The following is a 24,439-nucleotide window of genomic DNA, read 5'->3' as shown; positions in this document are numbered from 1 at the left end:
CGTCCTCACCAAGCTTCTGGTCGAAACTTCACCAGATCCGCTTATCCAAAATTTAAATCTAACGTAATGCGTCGATCAATTTGAAGCTTCAACATCCCCCTCTTTACAGTTGAACACCTCCATATGAAGCACTTCTCTTCCACCGTAAAGACTCAGCACTTCCGCTTCAAATTCCCTACCTCAGCCATTCAAGGTTCCAATTCCCCACTCCAGCCTCGTAAGGTTTAAATTCCTGACCCCCCAATCCTGGGCACGGACAACAGTTCAATGCCTATGGGAGGGGAGGAAGTTAACGCTTGAAATAAATCGGTGTATAAATGCTTCCTGTCAAGATTATGTCTGAAAAACTTCTAGATGGGGTGGAGTATATGATAACTATAATCATCAATCACACAGGCAGTTTCTAAATAATAATCATTCTTTTAATCATCATCACCTTTGAATTACACGCTATATTAATCTGTTATTAAGTACATTAATCATAATAATTTTCTTTATCATATGGTACACATTCACGAATAATATACTTTGAAAGGAAACTGAGTTACCCCTCACCCATACAAACGAGCCTATGCCGTACAAAAATTTGGACAACCATAATTTCCAAACCTTAACTATATTCCTTGCATGTTTCGTAGAGGCATTCTTGCAGAGCGAGCTCTCGATGTCAGTTCCTTAACATGATTTTTCAACAAATTGGAAAGGGAAAAAAAATGGGGGCTTCCGTGAACACATGAGAGAGGATGAGGGGCGGCGAGAGGAGAGGCAGGAAACTTTTTGCTTAGTGTGTAAAATCAAATATTAAGCGAAGCTTTTGTAATGATTATTCAATGCCTGCTCGTCTAAAAAAACCCTCATACCAGATGTAACGACCACAACACTACGCGTACAATTTCCTCTCCACGTTTAAAGCAAAACAACGAAAGCTCGCCACACCGGCGGAGAAACTGAAGTAAAATCTGCGTTATGGCCATGGAAGCGGGCGAGATAGCTTGGAATTTCCCGAAGCGGGTTGAAGCCAGTTTATGACGGCCACAGGACAATTTCCCATTAAATGGGATGGCTCGATAATGAGATTTAAAATATTTCCAAGAGCAGTAGTGTCTGAAGTTTTCCTTTCCTTTTGGTCCAAATGATTTTTTTGGTATACCTTGGAATGACGCTGACCTGCTTCGAGAGAAAATTTCAAAACACTGACGAAAGACTACATAATTCTATGCTTTAAGCTACAAACCAACTAAATGTTTGACTTAAATATTTGTATGTACTTGTACGACCGAGTTCTACTGCGCCACCAATCAAAACTAAATGGATCACCATAAAAAAAACGAGTCAAACGAGAAAAAGTAAAGAGACTGACACACGACTGATAAATCGAACAAATGACTCAACTGAACTCCACAAAAAATAATGGCAGGGTAGAACTCAATCATAACTGGAGGATTTCAGCTGCACTACTTCGACTAAAAAAATAATTACTCCGTCGGAGAGAGGTTATTTCTCCGTCTCCCAGCAAAGAAAAGCTTGGATTTGTATTCCTAGAGATGCCACGGAGACCCTTTTTTTCTTGGAATCTCTTATTGTCATTTCCTTGGAACTAAGAGCCTCTAATCAACTGAAAACGTCGTGACAAGTTGTTTGGCAGCTTTAGCAATATCGTAAGCGCACTGTATGACCTGCTGGGTGAGAAATGCCATATCTACCGTGTTACCAGGCAATACAGCACTCTTGCATTCGACCTGCAGCCTAGCAGCGCTGCTCTTCATCAGCTGCAGCGAGACACGCATACTGTCCACGTCTGGGTCCTGAACAAAAGACAAACGGTCACTCTTGGTAATCATTGATTTAACGTTTCCTACCAAAGTAAACAGCTAAGCTCCTCTGCGCAAAAAACAAGCACAGGGAGTTTCCATATGTACAGCGTAAAACCAAATCATCTCTAAACTAAAATCAAATATGATACCTCTGGAAATAAGCTAGCCATGTCGTTAACAGCCGTGAAAATATTACTCGAGCAGGGAATAAAACTGCAATAGAAACATAAAGCTCATTAGTGAATTCTATGGGTTAGCATGACAAATAACATGAACTCGCATTCAGTCTCTACAATGATTGAATTGAACAATGCAGTAAAAAATGTAAGTAGAGTTTGGATATTCACCAACTGTGTCTCCCAGCCTGCGCTGATAGCAACAGTTCCTGAATTTTTTTGGTGATCTGTTCTGTGCACCGCACAACATCCTCTTGTGATGGCTGCGGTCTGGAATCTTTCGTGGCTTCGTTAACTAAATCATCTACAGCATGGATCAACTTCTCAGCCTCTCTATCCAGTTGTTCATCAAAGGGACTGTCCGCTGATTAAAAGAAAATGTTAGCATTCTTATCAGCACCAATCGAAAAATAAGGAAGACATTTTCTCACTACTAAATATTTGATTGCTTCAAATCATGGTTTCATGGTATCTTTTTGACACTGGTAGCAGCTTTCTCAAGAGACAATTCATTTTTTAACTATGCCGCGACGATGCAAAAACAGCAGATGTTGGATTTTCTCATTTTACGACGGACAATCGGTTGGCTTGTCCTGGTACAGGCGTTTCGATGATTTTTAACATAAATATAACACGGGTCAACTCTAATGAATCGACAATTTGTTTCCTACAAATATATAAAATTCAAGATCTCTTCATTTCGCAAACTTTCTACGAATCTTTCGACGAAAAGTACATATGAATGTAAACATAAAAAAAACACTCACAGGAACTCATTCTTTCGTGTTCCCTCATCTCTTCAATATTGAGATATCTTCGTTCTCCGTCTGGGTCATCTGGCGATTCAGTTACATTATCGTAGGGATTGACTTTTTTAGTTTTGGTCATTTCCCCAGCCTGAGGCTGCCCTAGGGGAGTTTGCTGAGTAGTGCGGTTTAAGAGGGAGCCTGGGGAAGCATACGGTTCTATGTTTTCGATGTCCACGTGATCCTCTTCGTCGCTGGCGTCTGGGTAAGCCTGGTTAAATGAATAATAATAATAATAATAAGTCACACTCTTGACATCTGCCTGAAAAAGGCAAGCAAGAAAGCTTTTTTTGAGGCCTAGCAGTGTTCGTATTTTCTTGTAAATTTGTTAACTTAGCACATATTAGTCAGTGATACTTACTGGCGGCGCAAACACATTGTCATCGCTGCCATTTAGTATTCCTAACTGACTTTTCAAGTTCTTGTTTTCGTCCTCCAACTTATGAACCTAAAAAACCAAGAAAATCGGAAAAATCAGTAAAAAGTGTAAAAATATGTATATAGAGAAAAAATGTGAACTGGCCACCGAACGAGTAAGTCCCAGTTAGGGGATCCAGAAGATACTGGTATCTTCTCCGAAATGTTCGGTATGTGCAGATCATGTAAGAAAAAGAGACTGAAGATAAACTCTAAACTACTCCGGCGATTTAATGCAACGTTTCGGCCTTCTTAAGGTACATCCAAATTAAAAATTTAAGATAAGTCCTATCCTATAGTGTGAGCCACACCCTCTCTCCATCCTTCTATTAACCAACTTTTTGAAGCTTCAGTGATGATTTACTCACCATTGCTTGGAGATTCTGAATTTCGTGACTCTGGTTCGCATTAACTTGCAAAAGCTGTTGTACACGAGCCTTGGGATGAAGCAAAAGAGGGCACTTCAGTCAAACGCTACCAAATGGTAAACAAAACTACAAAACTACTCTCAGCTAATCCGGAACGCTTGCTTAACCCCTTATATTGACTAGCATCTAATTTCTCCTTACAGCATCATCACTGAATCACACATTAATGTCATGAGAATAAAGGAAATGATCACCAACTAAAGAAACTCTTGAATGTTAGACAAATTCTCCTTAACAGCACCATAGTTAATGTACAGAGAACAGTAAAAATGTTTAAAAATAAGCGCGTGAATGGAAATATATACAGGGGAGGGTGTGAAAAAATTAAAAACTAAAAAATACAATAGAAGTGTGAAAAGCTAAAGGTAATTGCCTTTGAATTATATGAATTGAATTCCGCGTTCGAAAAACACTAGAATCTTGGCATACCGCAAAAACTGTCGGCGTAGACAATAACTCTAAATCGTTACCAAGACAATATTCTATATTATTGTAATTTGATTTTGTTTTATTGTCCATTTTTAGCTTTTCACACTTCTATTGTATTTTTTAGTTTTTAATTTTTTCACACCCTCCCCTGTATATATTTCCATTCAAGCGCTTATTTTTTACATTCGTTAAAGGCTATAGTATAATAGCCGAAAGCTCATATCTTAAAACCTTTTTAACCAGAGAACGTTTTTGTTACCTTTTTTACTATGTCATATCCTGGTTACAGTTCAATTTTTAATGAATACTGATGTTAGGATGTAAAGGGTAAAGACGGCAATCTCATTAGGTGGGAGAGGGAAGCGAGAAAACCCATCTAACCAATGAAAGATACAGTAGGTTTTGTACGCCTCAATAACTTATGCCGTATTTTGGCGACGTAACAAATTTCCTTTGAATAGAAGGAAACATTGAAACATCAGTTCACCTGCACAGACAAACTCCAAACGGGAAAGACTGGAGCCAACAATCACGAGAATATTAAGGATGAGGATGAAAACAGCGATTTTGAAAAATTTTGGCGGGGCAATCATCTTCTTGTAAAGTCACTCCACATTAAAGGTGTTTCCCGAGTTATTTACGTATGTACTTGAAGAGACCCTTTACATTGAAGTACACCTACATTAGCCGTCGCCAAAGCACTTTCCACCGCTAGATAACGTTCCACAGGAACGGAGTCATCAGCCAAAAAGCTTGTAGTTGTTCCCTGCAAGCATAGAGAGAGTGATCTTAAGTCAACTAAATTTAAGTAATTTACAATTAGGTGTCAAATATAACATTTGGCAGCATCACCTTTTCTTTACAGCGCTCTACGGTTGGTTGACAAAACTCTCGCGCCCTCTAAACCCGGCCAGTGAGACAGAAAAACTCAAACTAATCCATCAAAAACTCGGTCACTCGCATTTTCCCTTTTAGTGACAGTAACATGTGCAATGTATACTTTGAGTTTTCAACGGCTCCCTCAAGGATTATTCTCTGTTCTACTTGGCCCTTGCGACTACTTCAGGTTTAGGTCTTGTACCCCAAAAGGGCTGACTGCACCAGAAACAATCTCGGTTGTGAAAGAATTGGCATGTATATTATTGATCTTCTCGTTGATTTTTGCAATTCGAGTAACTACAATTTTGAGGATAACATGTTTATTTTGCCGAGGTACTGGTGATAAAGATAAACACATCATGGCGGCATTTCTATAAAATATATCCACCTTTTCGATCTGCACTTTAGTAGTCATTGTTGAGGGGTTCTGAAATAAGTAACAGAAGCGTGTTAGAAAGAATAAAACTTTTTACCCGACTCCTCAGTTATTGAATTGCCATTAGAATATCATTTCCACAGCCTCAAGACACCGAAAAAAATATGAACAACCAAAAAACAAAAAAAAAGCACAAGAAAATTTACACTGAGAGAGAATTGCACGTGATATAATTGAGTGTACTCTAAAAGTTTGATGGTTTGTCACGAGCAAGAAACTATCCATATCTTCCTCTGCGGCACTGATGTAATGAAAACAAGAAGACTGTCACCTCCGGTGTGGATTCCTTATCCGCTGGTTCCTCGTCTGAAGGTACTTCATCATATTCGTGATCATAGGCATCTTCTTCAATAGGGAAAATGTGTGATTCAACAAAACCTAACAAAGTACCAAAGGCTGGATAAATAAGAATATCGCGAGGAAGAAAATGGAATTAAAACAAAAAACAAAATATTAGACAAACAGTGCACGGTGGGGGTAGGGTGGTGAGGACGAGAATCTTCCCTCCCCTTCCCCCACCCCTCTCCTTATTTTTGACCGTTGACTCCCCCCTCGATACAAATTTCTTTCTCTTCCCAGGCTTCCGTTGCCATTAAAATCAAAGTTGACAAACACAATTTTTGTTAAGAAAATAATGAGCACTCTACTCGCCAAAATTACGCCTGCTCTGCAGGCTAGGCTCAAAGATCCCCCCAAACCACATGTCTAATGGGGTCGGAGTAGGTAGATTGCGGTATTTGGTAAGCTTGTTATCTTGCTCCCTCACCCACTGGGCTGAGCGCTGCACAAGCTACAATGGACGTGCTTGAACTCAGAGTTTACTCAGCCCTTAAAATTGTACACATTAGGGAAGTGACTTGAGGTTTATGAATTGATATCTTATAATATCACACTGGATAGGACTAAAGCGAAAACACTTAGGGTGATGATATTGAAGTATATCATAATGAATTTAGGATCGTGTACAGTACCTTGAGTTAAGTCAGGATTGGAGTCTTGTTCTCTCCGTCTTGCGTCATTCAATATATCAATAATTAATGTTGCAAATTCTTTGGCGTTAAACAAAGCTAACTTCTGTCTTCCCTAAAAAACCACCCAATTGAATTAATAATCAGGATTGACATTCTCAATGTTTGAGCTTTGAGGGATTAAGTGATTTTCAGAAATTTGAAATGCTACCAATCTTAAAATGATACTGATAATAATGATAATAATAATAACAATGACGATAATGAAAGTTTAGGAGATCAGAAATTTATTGGAAAAACTCTTACATCAAAAGGCTTTTTGACTGAACCCCAAATCTAGATAGAGACAGGTTTGAGATGAAACAACAGTACACACTGTAAATAATCAGCTTTCCCAAATTTGTGCTAAAGGATTGGTAGGATAGTTGTTTAGGAGCATTTTACGTTTCCAAAATATTTACCACTTTACCTGGTTTCTTGTTGAAGAGAACGAAGGATTAACAGGAAGAAATGGTACTGTTGTGGTATCACGAACAAGAGCGCTGTGATTCTGTGTTGCTAGCCAAACTGAGGGAAAAAATTTGAAACAAGTTAAAGACTGTCAGGTATATCCAACACGTTCTAAGACCAATCCATTAATAGAGCTTGTAAAGGCCACCGGAAATGTTCAGCAGGAACTTTGACAGCAAGAAAAAGGTGGAGCCTTGAGTCCAAAGTTCCAGTTGCTTTTTAATTTCATTTTTCTGCATTATAGAACAAATGGATTACATTTTGCTCAACATATTTTGCTGGGTTGCACATGGACCTCACTCAAATCACTCTAGGGGATGGTATTGGAAAGAGATCTTCAAAAGGGGTGTGGTTCAATCTGTACCCTGTCGTGATACAGACAAAGCCAAACCCCATTTAAAGAATTCAAAACCATTTCAGACTAATCTGTCAAGTTCCAGCCATACCATAGAATGATGTTGAGATCATATATTTTCCAAATCTAACAACTAGAAAGTATGTTTTATGCTTATGAATCAAAAATGCTCCTCTACAATCATGAAATAGAATGACAACAAATAACAGGAATTGATCTACATACTCAAGAGAGATAAAGTTCAAATGTTTCCTCAAGTTCAGCACAAATTAAAACTTGTCTATTACAGCTTCAATACCTGCATCACACTCCCTTCTGTCTACTTCATCATACACATCAGATGCCAGTTCTTCAAAGAGATGATGACTTAACTAAGGATAAACCAAGTAAAAAAACACAACTTAAAGCAAGTTCCAGCGACCAAATCTATGCAGAAGTAACACTAAATTTTTAACCTCCCAAGATCTGATTAAGTCTCCCTTCAGCCTGCTGAAACAACTGAGTAAGAAAAAACCATGGGTACAAAACAACTATGAGTACAAAAAAACCATGGGTACAAACAACCATGGGTACAAAACGACAGGTAACCCAACTTCTACATGCCTTGATAAGTTTGAGTATCCTCATAGCCTATTTGCTGAACAATGTCATGATATTTTATGCAGAAGGTCCATGTTAATCACTTCTAGGAGTTAAAGGGTTAAGACGCTTCATTATTATAACTGCTAAACTCTTGAATAACAATCAGCTAACAAAAAAAGACAAGTAACGTCAAATAAGATGGCTTTCTTCAGTTTATGGAAGTTACCACATGCTTTAATAAAATTTCATTTACTTACTGCTTGTAGCTTTAATTTTGCCTTCTGTGCATCATCTGACAAATCCAAGCGACTGTTGAAGTATCACAGATTAAAGAAGACTTTCAGATGCATTACATGTATATAAAATAGCATTTCATTGGTGTAAAAATGATCATTATGTAAATTTACCACACAACAGTATTGAAGGATGATAAATTTAATTTTTTCCTCTTTGATACCTAAGGGACAAGATTGGTTAAACAAGATTTTGGATGTTGCATGGTTCAACATCCTTGATTACCACATGAAAAATTATTTCTTAACCTAAACTATTCTATCTTAAAGATTAACACCACCTTTTCCTTTGCCCTAAGCAACTATTCTTTGGGGTGTAACATAATGTAGTATATTCCCAGGACCAAACTTAATTTCTCTCCCTGTAGAGGCCAATCACAGTGAGTCGTCCATTCTTAGGAGAACCTCACTCCAAATTTAAGAAAAATCACAGCTATGTTCTGATGCAACAATTAGACATTAGATAAGCAGGTTTAAAACAAATTAAAGGAATCTGCCATATAATTTCCATAATCTCAATGTCAAAAGTGAAATTTCTGTTAGTTACTGTGTAAAAAGGCAAAATGTCAACTTTTGAATGTGATTTACTTGGCTCATATTATTAAAGCAGAACTGATTTAGTTATCGAGAGCCATAGACTGTGTTTCCAGCAGATCAAAATTACTAGAAAGAGCTACTTGAGAAAATTGAGCAAAGTGCAAGACCTGTCTGCCATGGTTGGTATAAGGTAGTGAACACCATTTTGATGATCTGAAATAAAACAAACACACATATGTGCAGCAAGATATGAATCAAATGTCTGTTGGTGTCATCACAACTTACCTACTCAGCATACAGGACTGTCTAGACACAAACAACTTCACCTTAAGGTCACAACTTTAAGAGTATTTTGACTGTATCTATGGGATTACTTTGATTCTCTTTGCTCTTCCTAATTCAAAGGTGATCACACAAAAATCATTCATTTACCAGGTCTTCTGCCACATAAGTAATATGTGAGTCTGTCTGTAAGTTCAAACTGAACCTCTATGAGTCGATGTGCAATATTTGAATGACCAGCCTCCCTGGAAAAAACAAGAGCATAAAATATTTAACAAATTGCTTTCCAAATAATAATTTTTAGAGCATTCATTAGCGTTCTTTAAGCAAGTCACTTAACTTTACAGTACTGAACACAATCACCATTTAAAAACACAGCACTAAAACAGGTAACAATAAATTTTCAGTTACATGTTAAGCTGAGAAAGTGAAGGAAGGCGGTCTATGATAGAATAACATAGTGGCCCTAGCTAGGGGAGTGGCAAAAGGCCAGGAAACTATGCAATGAAATCAGGATAAGCTGCAAAGATATGGGCCAAGTGATTCAGGTGCAACACACTACCAAAAATTACTCTTACATGGCATAATCCACAGGCGTCTTTCCATTTATGTCTGGCTTTGTGGGATCAGCACCATGCACAATAAGGAGTTCAACTTGTAAAGGTTGCCCAGCATTAGCTGCCACATGAAGCGGAGTATTACCTCTATCCTATTGGGTGAGCAATGACAACAAATATGACAAAAGAAGTAAAACCTGTCATCATATACACTTGTACTAAAATATAGTTTACTATGCCTGTTTAAAATATATGATGGGCCAAACTTACCCCATATAAGCCTGAACTGGCACTACACGGGCATGTCATTTCATTGGTTTTGGGGAAGCTGGAAGCATAGGTTTTTTAGTTACACTTAAAAAATTGATAGGTAGAAAGCCTGGAGCCATGGGAACAATTTGATATATAATTTGTGGAAAAACCATGCAATTTTAAATGTCACTGGCTCAAAATATGCCACTATTTGTTGCTTTCACGATCATAATTTGCATCATTAAGTAACAGGCTTAGTATTTGCCTCTAACTATATCTTTTTCCCCCTTCTGTGAATTTTTTTTTGAAATTTCTTCCATTTAAAGGGGATAATTTGTACACCAAAGTTATCCCATAAAAAATTCAGGTCAAAGACCATCATACCTCTTTACCTGGTACATTGACTGAAAAAACAATACTGTTTTCTCAGAAAGCACACACACTTAATTGCCTGATTATGTGATTTTTATGCAGAGAACAGGACGGCAGTAAATACTGAGGAATCAACTTAACACAATGAAAAAAAGAAAGGGGTACCAAGCTCATTTTTGAGTAACCAAGAGAAACCAGCAGAACTTATCAAGCAATAATCTGCATTGGTTTGATATCATCCATCCATAAAAGAAATTATAAGTACAGTACGTTAAAAAGATAATGATTCCCCTTCAACCACCTTAAATGAACTAAAGAAGGTAATAAAATACAACAGCTTCAAATTGGTAATTTGCTTGTTCATTTAGATATCACCATTTTTTTAATAGTATTTTTGAAGTTCACTTACTGGATGAAAATAATTTGGGCGAGCACCTAGTGAGAGAAGTCTCAAACATGTCTCTAAATTTCCTGTCCTTACACTTGAATGAAGTTGCTGCAAAGCACAATAAGAAAAACATAAATTACTGCTTGAACCTCACACTGTGCCTCTACATACAGTAACATAATACAATTGTATACAGCACAGTTCTTTAACATAACAATTAAAATGAGAATTGAGAAAACTGAAGGATTATGCTTTATACTAACAGTTTCAATAAATAACTTATGGCCAACTTTAAAACTAAAAAAAGTGATGTACACTTAGCAACCCTTTACCCACAGATGCTGTTTGCACACTTCACCCATCAAAGAGGCAGTCCCTTCACACAGGATTTTCATTAACTTTTGAAGTAGAAGGGCACTGCCTCATGAATAGGTGGGTACCCTGTAAAATTAAGGGCTGAAGGCCCAAACTTCTGGGGGCATGCTCCCCCAGGAAATTTTTAAAACGTAAGTCTCCCAGAAGCATATTTTCCTGCAATCTGGAAAAGAAATCTTGCTATGATGCATACTTATTCTAATTATGGTCAAAAAAGAATGATACTCTGGGAGAATTTGTTTATTTCACTATACAGCTACAGCTTCATCAAAACACTGCTGTTGTTCTCAGAGCCTCCTTTTTTCTTACAGTAACAAGCTAACTTAAACTTGTAAACTGATAAAGAGTGTAGCTGGCAAATTTTCAATGTCAGTACAAGCTGAAGCAGATTTTCACGTTTGAAATTTTTGATATGTTTTTGAATGCATTTCTTGGCTTAACCTTGAAAGAAAATTAAATTAGAAAAAAGTTTCTTTCAAGTTTCTTTCACCTGCTCCAAATATTTAAGCTTTGAAAGCCAACAAAATGTTGGCTTATTGAGATGCAGTTTAAGCTAACTACTGTTACAAGCTAACTTAAACTTATACACTGATACAGAATGAAACTGACAAATTTTCAGTGTCAGAACAGGCCAAAGCAAATTTTCACGCTTGAAATTTTTGATATGTTTTTGAATGCATTTCTTGGCTTAATCTTAAATGAAAATTAAATTGGAACAAAGTTTCTTTCAAGTTTCTTTCACTTGCTCAGAATATTTTTAAAGCTTTGAAAGCCAACAAAACATTGGCTTATTGAGACACACGAGTTAGCTGATGAGCATCTTTTACGGCTACATTCACCTCTTGTAGTTTATTTTATATCCTGAATTATATTTCAGAAAAATACAAAGTGTTTTATAAACAGTTTAAATAATGGAATGCACAGAAAGGATATGTGATTTTTTCAAAATATCATCTCACTGGCTGTAATCTAATTAAAACTGGAAAACATAAAGTTAATTTTCATTGCACTTGACCTTTCATATGCAAATGATGCTCCAAGGAATGTGTAAACAATAAAAGGGTAAACATGCTCAAAACTAACTTTTTGACTTCTTGTATGCAAATGACAAAAAAGAATCCAGGACACCTTGAGTTTTTTATTTGCTTGCCACACTGACTCTGCAAAACACACTTGCCTTTAAATGTGTCACACGTGACATGCAAGAAAAATGTAATAGCTAATCAAGCACTTCAGGAAGAACACGATTGTTGCGCAGCACCTTCTCATCAAAGTAAATTTTATTTCCACGATCTGATGGCAAGTTATTGGTTAATTTGTGCTGGAAAATGGTTTTAAACTTACAGGGAAGAGTTAATATTTATTGAGGTTGATAATTTTTTCCTTGACAATTTTTTTTTTCAAATTTCGTACTTTGAGTAGCCGGGCACTCTGCTCAAAGTAGACAGGTGCCAGCACCTGGGACTTGGCTTCTAATAAAAACCCTGCTTCACACCTGTTGTGTTAAGTGACACAGTTCCTTACCATCATCAGCAAAAGGAGAGAACACTTATCATGACTTGCAAAATTTCAAATTAAATGAACATTTGAACCACAACATTAAGATGTTGAAAGGAGACTATACTGCTTTCTGGATACACTGCAACTTACCTGGCTAAGGTCTGAGACAGTAATGGTATCATCATCTTTGCAAGGAAGACGAGGGACAAATGCAAGCCTCTGATATTTTGCTTTGATGAATGTGGACTTTGTTGGACTTAAAAATATGAAAACCACCATCAGTCAGAAACTGGCTATTTAAATGAAAAAATATAAACTACTGAACCACATTGTTACTCATTTCTTTGAATTCTGTTTTCAAGGATTTCTGTTCTCAATTCAACTGTGTATCCAGAAATTCATCCTTGAGCATCACCTTCCTAATGGGAGATCCTTATGTAGTCAAGCTAACAGTTGCCTTAATAACCATCCAAACTCTACTTGAATGATTACAATTCCTTTGGGGGATAGAACAGTGCATTATTAATCAACCAGGGGGTTGTGAGGTAATTCTGCTAGCAGAAAATTTGTAAGAATATCTCCCACACCATACCACACTACAGTTAGGTTAAAAATGGAACACATCACCAAACATGTTTGGTCAACCCCCTGACCCCAAAGAGTGACTACCATCTCATTTAGGTATGATCACAAGCTGTAGAAGCTCTTGATTGTTACAAAAATACTCCTAGTCAGCACCTTGTGAAAGTTATGCAGAACATTGTAGGGCATACATGTATATATACTGATGTTAGGTTGAAGAGGGTTAAAAGAGGTTTACGCAACTGGCCTTGCAATCTGAACACCTCAATTAAATTTGCAGCTGTAGAACATTTTTAGTAATTAACATGTATACTGAAGCACATGCATGACATGGTTGACAACCAGAAGTGCAGCAATATGCTCCAATGAACCACAGCGAGGGGTCTCAATTGCCTAAAGCTAGGATAAGAACATTACAATTGCTTCATTTCTTTCCAAAGTATTGGAGCTCTCCCATAACATTACTACAACCTAACTTGGGAGACCCAAAATGTTTTTTCAAAACCCTGTGTAAAGCAAGAAAATTCAGTACATACTGAACATGATCTTTTTGATTTGGTTTCCTTAATCCACTCTTCATCTGATTTGGATCCAAAAGTGAATGTTCCCAAATTGAGTTTGCCCCATTTGTCACAAGCTGTCGAACCATCTAAAGAGCAAAGTGGAAGTCAAAATAAAATAATAAGTCAAGATCATACTGAAATATGTACACCTGTCTACCATTAGGAGAGTGAGATTCCATCATAACTAAAGACTACACTGAAGATGTACAACATAAAATTCATTAAAGATCTTCAAGCTTTACCAGAACTTTCACGTTGGCCTAGTGATACTGTTTTCAGAAAAATTCCTTTCAATTTGAAGAGAAATCTTTATTATGTTAGTGCAGACAAACTTTATTCAGACAATCCCAATCAGCTTTACTCCCTTGAAATCCCATGAAACATTTAGTTAACAAGAAATACTCTATCATTAAGGTGGCATGGAGAACCTCATGCATAAACCTCTCCATGACCTATAATAAATTTAAAATCTATCTAGTTGAAGTAATGTAAGGTAAGGTAATGCCTTAGTTGTTTAATTCATTGGCTATGGATGACTCATCATACACTGTCTCATTTTCCTTCTCTAATTCCATGATTTTAGTCATTTGTTTGCCTAAGCCACTTGGGTTTTTTAGGGCATTCCAAATGCCCTTAGGATTTCCTTTATTTTCATCAATTTGCTCACAAAAAAGGGATCATTTTGATCTTTTGATGATATTGGCAGTTCTGCATTCAGTTTTGGAGTGTTGATTCCAATCTTCCTGCTTGTTTGTCTTTTGCGCTCGTCTTAGCAACTTGTGCCTTGTTTTTATGCTTTCATGAACTTCAGTTGTAATCCAGGCAGGTTGAATTCATCTTTTCACTTGCTTTGTTTTCAGTGGAATGTGGCAATTAATTTATTTAGCATTTTTCCTATGAATCAAGAACCTCATTAATTAACACATATCAATTCAAAGACAGTGTCACATGAGGGGTTGTCTAAATGAAGCAGTATATTATCTTTGTTTAAGTTTTTATAATCACAATATTCTATGAATTTATATGCTCCATCCCATTTATTCCTGGTGTATTTTCATCTGAAAAATACAGGAAGGTGATCTGACAAACCAATCTTTGGCACTGAAATATTAGCAATAAAAAACGAATGAGTTGTATATAAATGATCAATTTATATCAAGTTGTATATAAATGATCCAAGCATGTGGAACTCTTTAAACTATTCAATAAATCTCTTTCTTCTGGTGTGCTACCTGAATTATGAAAATAAGAATTGGTTATACCTATTCATAAGAAAGGTGATAAAGAACTTGCAGAAAACTACAGGCCTATTTCTTTGCTTTGTATTCTGTCCAAAGTGCTCAAAAGTTATATTTTCAATAGGTTAATCAACCATTTAAGCAGTTCCTTATCTTCTTGGCAACATGAATTTTTGAGTGGCCGATTGACAGTCATTCAGATGCTTTGCTTTCTTCATAAAATTGGACAGGCCCTGGATAACTCACTTCAATCTGAAATTGTTTATTTATATCTGTCCAAAGCATTTGACACAGTTTCTCATTCTCTCTTATTACATAAACTCACAGCTTCTGGTGTTAATGATTCTTTGTTCCAATGGTTTACAGATTATCTAACAAACAGGTCCTAGAAAGTGTTAATTAAAGGCACAACATCTTTGTCCCTCCCTGTTCTCTCTGGAGTACCTCAAGGCAGCATTCTGGGGCCATTGCTTTTTCTATGGTCTATCAATGATTTGCCAGATGAGTTATCTAGCTCTACTTTGGCTTTTCTCTTTGCCGACAATACTAAGCTAGTCCATATCATCCATTCTGAGTCTGACATAACTAACTTTCAACAGGATATTGATAAAGTGTTCAACTGGTCAACTAAATGATGAATGAAGTTCAGTCTCGACAAATGCAAAGCTGTACGTGTAACCCGAAAGAAATCTCCCATTCAAGGCACCTTTAATATTGGAAATCACGTTGTTTCTCAAACCAACACCCAAAAAGATCTCGTGTTGTTGTTAACAACAATCTCAAATGGAGTTCCCACATCATTTCCTCATGATCCAAAGACAACCAAATACTGGGGTTTCTTTACAGATCATCTGACCCTTGTTTTGGAGTGTCAGTTAAGTGCTCTCTGTATCTGAGCCTGGTGCGATCTTACCTTGGCTATACTATTGAAGTGTGGACGCCTCTGCAGATAGGTGGTTTATGCACAATTGAGGGAGTTCAATGTCGAGCAACAAAGTATATTTTAGGGTATCCAGATGCCCTAATTCCTTACAAGGAAAGTCTTATTAAACTGAACCTCTCGCCAGTGTCTTATTGGCATGAAATCAGGTATTTAATATTTTTCTTTAAGGCCATTAATGGCATACCATATTTACCCGTGTATAAGTCAACCTTTTACTGCCTAAAAATCGGTCCAAAAAATCACCCTCGACTTATACATGGGTCAAAATCTGAGATAAAAAACTTTCAGGACAAACTAGCATAATAATTGTCTGATATGTAAACAAACAATCCACTTTTACACGGTACAAGTTCCGATGTCTTTTCCCTGCACAACTCGAGCAGTCTTAGTAACCTGGCTTTGTATCTTGCGAGCGCGAGGACTTTGTTTAGTACGTGTTCCAATAAAATGCTGGTTGGCAGGGTTTTTGTTTTGGTTGTTATGCACCTTTACCAATGAAATTGCTGTTGGTAAGTTCTTTTGTGTTGTTTGCATTCAGTAACTTGGCACAAACCAATCAAAATGCTACTTATCGATAGAAATAATTTCAAAAATTGTGAAGAAAATGCTGCTTACACGTGTCGCTAAAAACACACTAAAATGCTTGTGTACACGCAATAATAAACTTCACATCCAAACTTGCTGTGATTTTTTTCATATAACCATCGTACCTGAAAGAAAATTCTAAGAAATATAAGATTAGTTTTTCGAGGAAATTCTTGCCCAGAAATAAGAAAAACTTATTTTTGGGCTCCAAAATGGGGGGTCAACTTATACACAGGTTCGACTTATACATGGGTAAAAACGGTATATAACATTGACATTACAGAGTTTGTCCAACCTAAATCATAACCAGGTCCACTTGTCATAGCTGCTCTTTAGACTATCAGCCTTTAAAATGCAGAACATCACTATTTCAACCTAGTTATATTTCAATAGAACTGTTCAATTGTGGAATTCCATGTCTTCACCAGTAAGAACCTTACCTAGCGTTAATGCTTTCAAAGCAGCTTTAGTTAAATATTATAAAAAAGCACTTATTGAAACATTTGATCAGGATAATGTTTATACTTGGAAATCATTTTGTCTTAAGAGCTTTTCCATAATTTAGGAATTTAAGCAGTTTTCATCAGTATTGTTTTTAGTAGATATTAATAATAAGAATTGATATATATTTTTTACACATAAATTCTTATAACATATACATATATTTTGATATTTTAGTGAATTATCAATTTTATTTGCATTTTTCTTAAATTCTCCCCTACCATTATTTTTATTGGGCTTTCACCTAGTTGGAGCTTGCTCTGTCATGACTGTCCCTCACTGAGTTTTTCTCTTCACTATTGTTATTTTCAGTTTTTTTTTTCTTCTTCTTTTTTTACAAACTTACGTTAACTGTTATCTAACTATTATTTATCATATTTATATGTTTGTGCTCAGTGAAAGTCAAATAAATAAAACTTTCATCGAAAGAAGAGCATTTTGTTGTATGTCATGGTTGTTCCTTTCAAAGAGCTGAAGACTAAGAATTAGTGGCAAGGAAAGTCAACACAAACTACTAAAGGTCGCTATTGCCACCATATCGACTACTCGCACACAAAGCAGCTAAACTGAGACTTTTGTCCGTGGCAGTTCATATCACTCCAACACAAGGTGTATTTGCACTCTACAATGGACTGTCAGCCTCTCTCATGAGACAGGTATAGAGACGAGATGTGGCCATGAAAATGGTTATTTTAATTTTTTAATTTTTGCACCACACTGGGAAGTTCATTTCATTTCTGGCTCCTGTGGCAACTCAGTCAATTACCTTAATAAGATGCATTATGGTGGTTTCTGGCAACTAAGTTTTAAATTAGTTAAACCTTTCCTTCTGTTTCTCAAAATATAGATATAATAGGATGGTTTAACTAATACTACAAGCAGGCAATAATTCTTGTTGCTCATACAATGCAATTAGCAAAATATATGCCCCTATATACCTTAAACCATATCAAAAGTTGTAAATACTGTTGTCCCTCAAAAGAAAAGAAAATAAGTTAATAAACTTAATTTCTCACGAAAATTTTGTAATGCTTTTAAATTTGACAGTTCAATTTTAGTCTATTGCTAAACATGTCCTATTTCTAGGAATGAAATCATTTATAGAGTTACTTCCTTGTTGAATTTTTGAACAAGTTTTAACTGTGTAATTTCAAGATGGTTACAGCCAATTCAAAGCCTCTTATTCAATTTTATTCTCATTAATTCACGAAAAATAAAGTTCTTATTAAATTGAAACAGTTTAAAAATGTCTCCTTGCATGTTCTGACAAAGTTTGAGGATCCTCTCTGATTTTCATTTTGCACAATAATATTATATGCAACACTTTCGGACAAGGGCTCTTGAATTTCTTAATTACCAAAATTAAATCTCAAGCATGTTCAGTTAAAATTCTTTTTTTTGAGCTCGATGAAGTCAAAGAAACGCTTGTTTTCTTGCAATTAAGTTTTCAAAAATTCCTAAATGCCAGCTGCAATAGTCAGCTGAATGATTCACATGACGAACTGATTTTACGTTGACAGTAGAAATATCACAAATTGGTTAGTAATCGAGGACAATTCACGCCAAAAATGTAACTTTTAATTTAAAACAAAATTATTAAACATCATTATACACAAGTTTCGCCAAAATCTTGGACCTTGCTCTCATTGGGAATAAAGAAGTGTCATTTGAAAAAGACAATGACCTCTTCAAAAGACACGATCGAATGAGACCTCACTAACTGTAAAGGATGCAATCGGTGTAATCTTGCCTTTACAAAGATCAACAAAACACAACTTCACAACAAACTTAAATTTTTTTCCTATGCTTTTTAATACAACGCACATACATTTTAGATTATCTTTTAGATTGTAGGTTCAATCGGAAGTTACTTCAATTGATGGGCGCACAACAGAGCGAATGATCAGAAAAAATACAAATTTGTAATCGATCACACTTGTTGGATCATGAAAAAAAATTGCTCTTAAACAAAAAAGAAGCCGCTGTTGACACTAAAAACACAGCATATGAAAATAGTTACTTCTACTACGATGTTAGTATAATGAATTTCGTACGAACCGCTAGTAAAGTTGGACTCCAGGAAGAATGTCTCAGATGCTTCACTTGGGAAATATGACGACCCAAACTGCGGTGAACACTGCAGCATTCGTCGCAGATAAACACGCCGCGATTCACAGATGCCCATTCTGGTCCTATTTTTTAAAAATTTCAAATCAATCTAACATCCCCGAGATCAAGAATGAAATCTTCAAACATCAAAACTAGGCGTTAAATCAAGTGAGTAATTCGCATGCTACTATTCATGCGTAAGACAGCAAGGCACAAACCTACCGGGCGCGCTACAATCGGCACAGATCTCTGTCGAAGGGCGTAGCTTCATCCTTGAAGACATATTTTAAGCCATAAAGATACTAAAAGTCTAGGCACACATGCCCCAATAAGACATGGCGAAGCATGCAACAACAACAGTGCTTTACCCACTTCCCTCTTTACTTCACACTTCGCACACCTGTGGTCAGCGTTCATACGGGTGAGTCATGCGCCCAAAATATCAGCTTGGTTTGATGAAAGTCCGGTTTCACGCGATTGATTTCGAAAAGAGCCGAGGAATTTCCGACGACACGCATCCGGTATTTGGTGGCCGGGCGTTGTCGCGAAGTCCGGAAATAATTGTCACGGAAGAACTGATAGTGTCGATCGACATCAATACTCAGCCCGCACATAGGTTTGATTACATTTAATCTCTTTCAGGGCTCACAACCACAAAAATACATCGTGACATGATGAAAAAAATGTAAGATTTAAATGATGTGGGAGCGATTTTTCTAACCACTAAAAACTTTGTTAAAGTAATTAAACTTAATTGTGAGCTAAAGGACGAAAAAAGGGCGAATTACTGCAAGCATCGATACAGTGTATCATGAGCCCAAGTTCCCCCTTCTAGAGGAATTTTGTGGGGTAGGTGGCAATTTTTGTTCCCTCTGCTCGAGGTAGCTCTGCAGGATTTTTTGACCGCGCGAGATCTGGACCCGAACATGGCGCGAGCTTTAAAAATGTCGCCGAGCAAACCAAATACAGCGGCTCGATACGATCGCACGATTCGTATCTAAAGAGGCGTGTAAAAAATATCTATATCCACATTATGGACTCTGGGAATTCCAGTAAAGACAGCCAATGTATTTTTAGACCAATGTATTTTTAGGCCTGAAAAAGGCCGACACAACACCCGCGGCGCGTTCGGTCGCTTAGAGAAGACCTCAAAAATAAAGAAAAGAACGGAAGAATCATTAAGTAAACGCTCTGGCTATATGGCCAGTAACCGGTCAAGGTGTTGAAAACACTAAATGGCCGGCAGTCCTACATTCTCAGTAAATTTCACAAAATCGAAAAATTCCAGCAAGTCTAAACTATCATATGTCGATTTAGAAAGTTCAAGCGATCTTAAAATGCTTTATGGATCTCAAGTCTAGTGTTTGGTTTACGCTGGGCTCAGAAGACGAAACCATGTTTTGTGACACTTAGAACTTTTTTCAGCTCGACTGCTGCTCAAGGTTTTCAAAACTCTAAATGGCCGGCGGCCCTATATTCTCAGTAAATTTCACAAAATCGACAAATTTCATTTTTCCAGCATTTTCAAGATCTCGGTCACAATTTTTCACTATATGGACCATCCTCGGAGACCCAGGGGCTGTGGGTCGATTTCAAGTCCGGGCGGAAGAGCTCTTCCCTGGGTCTCCGAGGATGTATATGGACCGACCCTTAGCCGGTAAATAACATATTTAATGTTTTAAAAAACTTATCGAAATTCTTTCCATGAACTGAACCATTTTTGAGCGAGTAAATGGTGGTTAAAGTAGCGGTGTGGCAAATTAAAGAGAGATGCTTCACCGAAACAATTTCCATTTTCGTGATTATAAAGGTGATTTAAAGGGCTTCCAAACAAACCTTGAAACATTATTTTACAAGTATCTGTCACAATCTGCCACCTGTCAATTGGAGAGTGCGTAAGAAAAAAAAAGCGCGTGTACACTTTTGAAAAACAACGAAACTAGTTTGGCAAGGACTGTCACGACAATGTTTTCTTCAAAAACAGTCAATGATCATATGGAAAATATTATTCACTCTCATCGACGATTAATTCATTTACGAAGAGCCTCTGTTCATTAAGTAAACGGCGAAGAAAGCAATTCTAAGTAAATTCAAATTTTTTATTTTGAAGTTGTGAGTTTGCTTGTTTGTTTGCTGCAATGTCGTGTGTAAATCTGGTCTTTCCTCCACAAAAACCAAATTCGAATGATACACTCCAACGAGACACAAGGGGATTTAATGCAAGCAACTGAAAGTGGTGCTGAAATAAATAAAAAAAATTGGTGTCAGTTTCGTGTTCGTATGATATGGGATGACAAAAACTGGGGCGTGGCTATAATTCAACGATTGGCCATACAGCAGTTATAGGCCTTTCCACTGGAAAAGTGCTGGAGTATATTACAAAAAATAAACATTTCGCTGCTGTTCTGCTGCGAAACAAGCAGGAAAAACACCAAAACAGCACGACTGCAGAAAAACCCATACAGGTTTATCCAAGGCTATGGAGCCTATTGCTGCTCTGAAACTTTTTAACGATGCACCTAAATCAAATGTGAGATAATCCACATATTCAGGAGATGAAGATTCCACAACTGAACTGCATATTAAGCAAAACGTCCCTTATGGTGTAGAAAGGTAGAGCGACACCATCCACATTGAGAGGTCTTCTACAACACGCTTGAGTAATCTAAGTCAACGCAGCAAATTTCCAAACTATTCAATTTTGTCCCAAAAAGTCATTAACTATCTTGTAAAATGTTTTACATATTGTATTGTGCAGAATAAGGGAAATCACACCTGCATGAAAACTGCAGTGCAGAACATAATTCCATATGCTTTTGGCGAACATCATGGCCGTGATGATTCATGGTGTGCTTTTAAAACGGATTCCTCCAAGTACACCCATAAAGATCTGCCTCATGGGAAACCCGTCCATGAAAAACAACTTCGAAAACACAGTGATGTCAATTTCAGTGCTGACATCACTGTTTGGAGAACATAGCACAGACACTGTTATAGAGAAACTTATCCCTGTAGCTAATTCCCAAAGCAATGAATCTTTCAGTGGTGTAGTCGGGTACAAGAACCTAAAATTTCGCCACTATGGAGTAAGCGGAAGTAACGATTTTCAAGTGTCCTGTTGTGTCTCACCAAAAATATAGGTTACGAATAGATCTCAAGAACACCAGAGTGGCTAAGATTGAGCCGGAGATTTTTGTAAAGAACTCAACGAAAACATGGATAGGAAAAGTCACATGCACAAATGTAGAAAGTCAACTGTAGAATTTAAACGATGAAGATCACAGTTAAGCAAGCGAAAAATTTTCAGACGCAGCTAGAAAAGATGCCAAAGAGACAAGAACGTATGAAAGTAACGTTGGACTAAACTTGAATTTATCCGAGACATCAGGCGAAGTCAACATTACATTGTCAATTAATGTACTTTATGCTGTTCACATTACAAAAACAAAACAAGAAAAATATGAAAATGCAGTACAAAAATTCACACAGCGACCATGTACCAGAGAGGAAAAGTTCGACGATCATAAATTCTCTAATTTTGTTTTATTTGACACGGAAACAAATTCCACTGGAGAGCTAACAGAGCAGAACTTTGCCAGGTAGCTGCCGTCGATCACTCTGGCAAACAGTTTCGGTTCTGCATTCTTCCCAACAGAGACATCGATCCTCACACGTCAAAAGTAAACCAGCTCATTGTGAAAACTGTTAACGGAAAGCGTACTCTATTCAAAGAGAGTCAAGCTCTAGCAACTTTACCTTTAAAAAGTGCACTAACTGATCTCTTAACATTTCTAAAGGAAAGCGCAACCGCATCTGCTTCGAACACATCAAAGCCCGTTTGCACAGTCCTTGCAGGTCACAATGCATTTTAATTTGACATTCCCATTCTCCTACGAAATTGTAATGACAGTTTTATCACTGAATTAAGCTCCATCAACGTCAGGTTTGCAGACACTGTAACATTTCTTAAGTCACTCATCTAGAGCAAACACTCCTCCTTGGAAAACGGTGAAGGTGAAGGTGAACCATCTTGACAGTCGTTATCGCCGACTCATGTCCTTTCGCGGCAAAATGTATTTACATTCGACGGAACTAAACTGTGAGCGGCAGTGACAAAGAATGTAAATATTTTTCTATTGGTATGTTAGCACGTGGGCCGCTATGACGTTAATTGAGTCTTTTGATGTATAGCGTATTTAAGGTTTGATATTTGTAATGTATTCATTTCAGCTCTCGAACTTTTCTAGTTTTACGTTAAATTTTATGTTGCATGTAATTAAGCTGTTTTACCTCTAACCCCCAGAGGTTGGTGCGCCAGCATTTGGATGGGGAATACGTTCCCATTTCTCCCATTGGGTTATGTGGGTTTTCGTATCAGGCGGCGACACAAAAACGTTTTAGCCCGAGAGGTGATGACTAGTGGTTTACTATTCTGTGTAACTTTGTCGGACGGCATTAAATACTCGGGCTCCTAGTTCGAGCTGCACACCCACTCTTGCGTATAAGTCGTGAATTTAAATAGGAACTTTAAAATAGTGGTGGTGACGGCCCTATAAAGCAGAATATGGCTGATAAAATTGCTGGAAGTGGGCTTGAATATGATGAATTGAGACATTTACACCTTCGTTTTGGCAGGAAAGGACTTATTTCTGTATTGACGAAACCGCCGTTGTCCACTTTCCGATCGGCTCCCTGAGTGACACGCACCATGAGAATTATATCTGCCATAGTGCACCATTTCGATGATTCTTGCCAGGATTCCTCGAAATGAATCGCTTAAAAGTATAAACCTTCTTATCTTGCACGGATTAACTATAGAATACAGGGCCACTGATGTCCAGTAGTGCTTGTGTTCGATGTCCAAGAATTGGGTGACGCTATATCGAAGGCGTTTCGTCGACGGTAAGAGTACACAGTAAATTTGGTCAGCGGGGAAATTATGAAACCCGTGAATATTGTGAAAGGATGAGCAGAGAGCCAGTTTGTTTGCGCATGTTCTATAAATTTTTGTTTGATGTGAGAGACCGTTGGTACACACCTGCGTCGAGTGACAATCGGATGGTCTGAGCAGACTCTTTTTTCATGCCAAGCAAGAAAGAACCTGATATTTAACAGTGAGGATGTAAAACAAAATTTTTCCAAAAGCCTTTTTTCCTGGGAACAAGACTAAATGAGGTCAGATTAAACTAATGTGGAGAGTTTTGTTGATCTCTTTATGAAAATGGATGATTTACATCCATCAGATTTTAGAGAAATGAGATCTAAGTCAAAAGGGGACTTTGACATTGCATATTCTGCAGTAATGGGCACCGGCTTGGATGGCTATTTAAGGAAATTTATAATTTTGTAGTCAGGGGTTTGGCTGTGCAAATTTTAGGGCAGACAAATCATAAATCAGTCACTTAAGAAATTTTTTAGTTCTCACGGGAAGCCCAAACACTCTTAAGGAACATGACAATAATTCACCTGATCACTCCTCATATTCGTTTCCAATGAAATTTGGACAAAACTTTCAAAAACTTCATTGTTAATTTTACAGTTGCAAATTAAGTATAGACATAA

At 37.1% G+C, this 24,439-nt stretch overlaps 1 protein-coding gene and 1 pseudogene across 1 annotated transcript; one reads left to right on the top strand and one right to left on the bottom strand.

The window, feature by feature from the left end:
- Window positions 1–400: 400 nt before the first annotated feature.
- Window positions 401–19,267, bottom strand: LOC131771277 (ARF GTPase-activating protein GIT2-like). The gene is made up of 21 exons (XM_059087050.2): window positions 19,100–19,267; window positions 18,827–18,960; window positions 13,475–13,587; window positions 12,507–12,612; window positions 10,503–10,589; window positions 9,491–9,621; window positions 9,063–9,157; window positions 8,798–8,843; window positions 8,058–8,109; window positions 7,517–7,589; window positions 6,823–6,920; window positions 6,357–6,468; window positions 5,657–5,763; window positions 5,338–5,376; window positions 4,753–4,836; window positions 3,582–3,650; window positions 3,158–3,244; window positions 2,758–3,007; window positions 2,162–2,354; window positions 1,964–2,027; window positions 401–1,805 (listed from the first exon to the last, which is right to left on the bottom strand). The coding sequence occupies exons 1-21, from the start codon at window positions 19,158–19,160 to the stop codon at window positions 1,608–1,610; spliced, it is 2,199 nt and encodes a 732-aa protein (XP_058943033.1). The 5' UTR covers window positions 19,161–19,267; the 3' UTR covers window positions 401–1,607.
- A 1,868-nt stretch (window positions 19,268–21,135) lies between these two features.
- LOC131771246 (uncharacterized) lies at window positions 21,136–22,017 on the top strand (annotated as a pseudogene).
- The last annotated feature ends 2,422 nt before the right edge of the window (window positions 22,018–24,439 follow it).

This window comes from Pocillopora verrucosa, chromosome 2 (genome assembly GCF_036669915.1).
Source record: "Pocillopora verrucosa isolate sample1 chromosome 2, ASM3666991v2, whole genome shotgun sequence".
Lineage (NCBI taxonomy): Eukaryota > Metazoa > Cnidaria > Anthozoa > Scleractinia > Pocilloporidae > Pocillopora > Pocillopora verrucosa.
Note: the sequence above shows the minus strand (reverse complement) of the source record. Positions and strands in the feature narration are given on the sequence as shown.